Below are 2,131 nucleotides of genomic sequence, written 5' to 3'. Positions count from 1 at the left end.
AATTCACTCTGTAGACCAGGCTGGCCTCGAGCTCAGAAATCCACCTGCCTCTGCCTCCCAAGTGCTGGTATTAAAGGCGTGCACCAATGTTGTATTCTTAATCAAGGGATTAAACCACTGGTTAGTCAGAGCTCTGGGGATGTAGTTACTTCCTTAAATCCTATTAACAGATGAGCCCTCTGGGGATACTCCACACTGCAACTATAACAGTCATCACCTGGGAGTATTGACAATGTTTCTGTGTCCTTTAGAAGAGGCAAGAGATTCCCTGTTTGTTTCTTCTTTGTTGCTCTAATGAAATACCTGACAAAAAGTGATCTAGGGAAGAAGGAAAGGTTGGTCTGGGCTCACAGTTTGAGGGTACAGTCCATGGTGGCAGGGAAAGCTCAGGATGAGGAGCTTGAGGCAGCTGGCTGCCACACTGCATCTGCCGTCAAGAAGCGGACAGAGACGAATGCTGGTGTTCACCTCACTTTCCCTCTCTATGAGGCTCAGGACCACAGTCACCTCCATGGTGCAGCCCACATTAAGGCTGGATCTTTATACCTCAGTTACCCCAATCTAGAAACTCCCTCACAGGCATATCTAGAGGCATTAACCATCTACAGGCAAGGATGGAGAGAGGGAGGCCAGCCTCTGCTTATTCTATTCTTAGCCTACTCACTGTTCCAGTCTCAATGGATTCCTCTGAGTCACAGCAAAACATCAAACTCTTTGCTGCCTCCAGTTGCACTTGTGTTCCCTCTGCCTGGACTACTCCTTTGTTGGCTATTTAAGAATTTCCATTCTCAGCCAGGTATGGTGGTACACACCTTTAGTCCCAGCACTGGGAGGCAGAGGCAAGTGGATCTCTGTGAGTTCAAGGTTAGCCTAATCAACAGAGTGAGTTTCAGGACAGCCAGGGCTACACAGAGAAACCCTGTCCAGATTTAGCCAGACAGTGGTGCTAAACACCTTTAATTCCAGCACTTGGAAGGCAGAGGCAGACCGATCTCTGAGTTCAAGGCCAACCTGATCTACAGAGTGAGTTCCAAGACAGCCAAGGCTACACAGAGAAACCCTGCCATTAAAACATTATTTATAAAATAAAATAAATAAAACCCTTCCATTCTCTCAGCCTTCAAGTTTCAGATCAAGTAATTTCCCTCTCTGATTTCAGCCTAATGCATATCTCCCACTATGCTCTCTTAAAGCATCCTGCTTCTTATTGGACTTAAATTTTTATTATTTGTATTATGTGGCGTCTGCCTTCTCCATTAGACTGTAAATTCCACCTGGGGTCATTCAGCATTTTCCCAGGCACCTCCACAATACCTGATAGCATGCTTACATTTTCAACACGTACTTAGTAAATGAACCAGTACAGCTAGGAAAATCAAGGCTCAAAATAACAACGGACCAGCCAACCCGATGAGAAAAGATAGCTCCTTGGGTGGGTATGAGACCAGAATAGTTCAGACAGTGCCGAGTTCTAACTGTACTTCTGTCTAGCTTGGGCAGGCCAGTAACTCTTTATTCATCCTTCAGGAAACTGAGAACCACACGACTGCAGCTTGGCAAAGCGGAGGTTTTCCAAGTCTTGGGGGCTGGGGACATCGCCAGTGTTAAAAGACAAGCCACCTCTCCAACGCAGCGGGAGTTTCTGCCTACTCCAATTCTTTAGTTTAAAAGGACTTCCTCCCCACCCCACAACCCCCATGTGCACAGTACCATAGCTCTTAATAGCGTCTCAAAACTTCCCAAGAACAGCAGGTGTTGGGGGAGTAATTTAGGACAGTTATTTGTTCATTTTACACAGCTTTTCTATTTCTCAGTAAATCTCTCTAAAAGCCCGGGGACGCTCAAGAAAAATGGATAGAAGGAAAACCCCTGCTCTGGGATATCCTGTCCCTACCGGCAGATGTTCTTCCACAGCGCCTTCTGGCGGAAGGGAGGAACCAGCGTGGACAACAACCAATCTTTTGCAGTGATTCTTGCCTCTCTGCCCGCTGCAGCAAAGACACCAAGGCGCCACAGAACTATAAGCCAAAGTTACTACATTTCCCAGAGGGCCTCGAGGCAAGTTGGTTCTGAGCAAAGGCTCCAGCTCACTTCCCCTGCTCAAAAGTGAGATGTTGTAATAAAAAAACAG

At 46.7% G+C, this 2,131-nt stretch overlaps 1 protein-coding gene across 1 annotated transcript in view; it reads right to left on the bottom strand.

Moving 5' to 3' along the window:
• LOC116091828 overlaps nt 1-513 on the bottom strand; it is a 45,850-nt gene extending 45,337 nt beyond the window's left edge. The window contains exon 1 of the mRNA XM_031373279.1: nt 352-513. Coding sequence (XP_031229139.1) covers nt 352-513 — 162 coding nt within the window. The remainder of the gene's footprint in view (nt 1-351) is intronic.
• Between the last annotated feature and the right edge of the window lie 1,618 nt (nt 514-2,131).

The sequence above is a fragment of the Mastomys coucha genome, unplaced genomic scaffold (assembly GCF_008632895.1).
Source record: "Mastomys coucha isolate ucsf_1 unplaced genomic scaffold, UCSF_Mcou_1 pScaffold15, whole genome shotgun sequence".
NCBI classification, from domain to species: domain Eukaryota; kingdom Metazoa; phylum Chordata; class Mammalia; order Rodentia; family Muridae; genus Mastomys; species Mastomys coucha.
The sequence above is the reverse complement of the archived record's forward strand: the minus strand, read 5'-3'. Positions and strand labels throughout refer to the sequence as shown.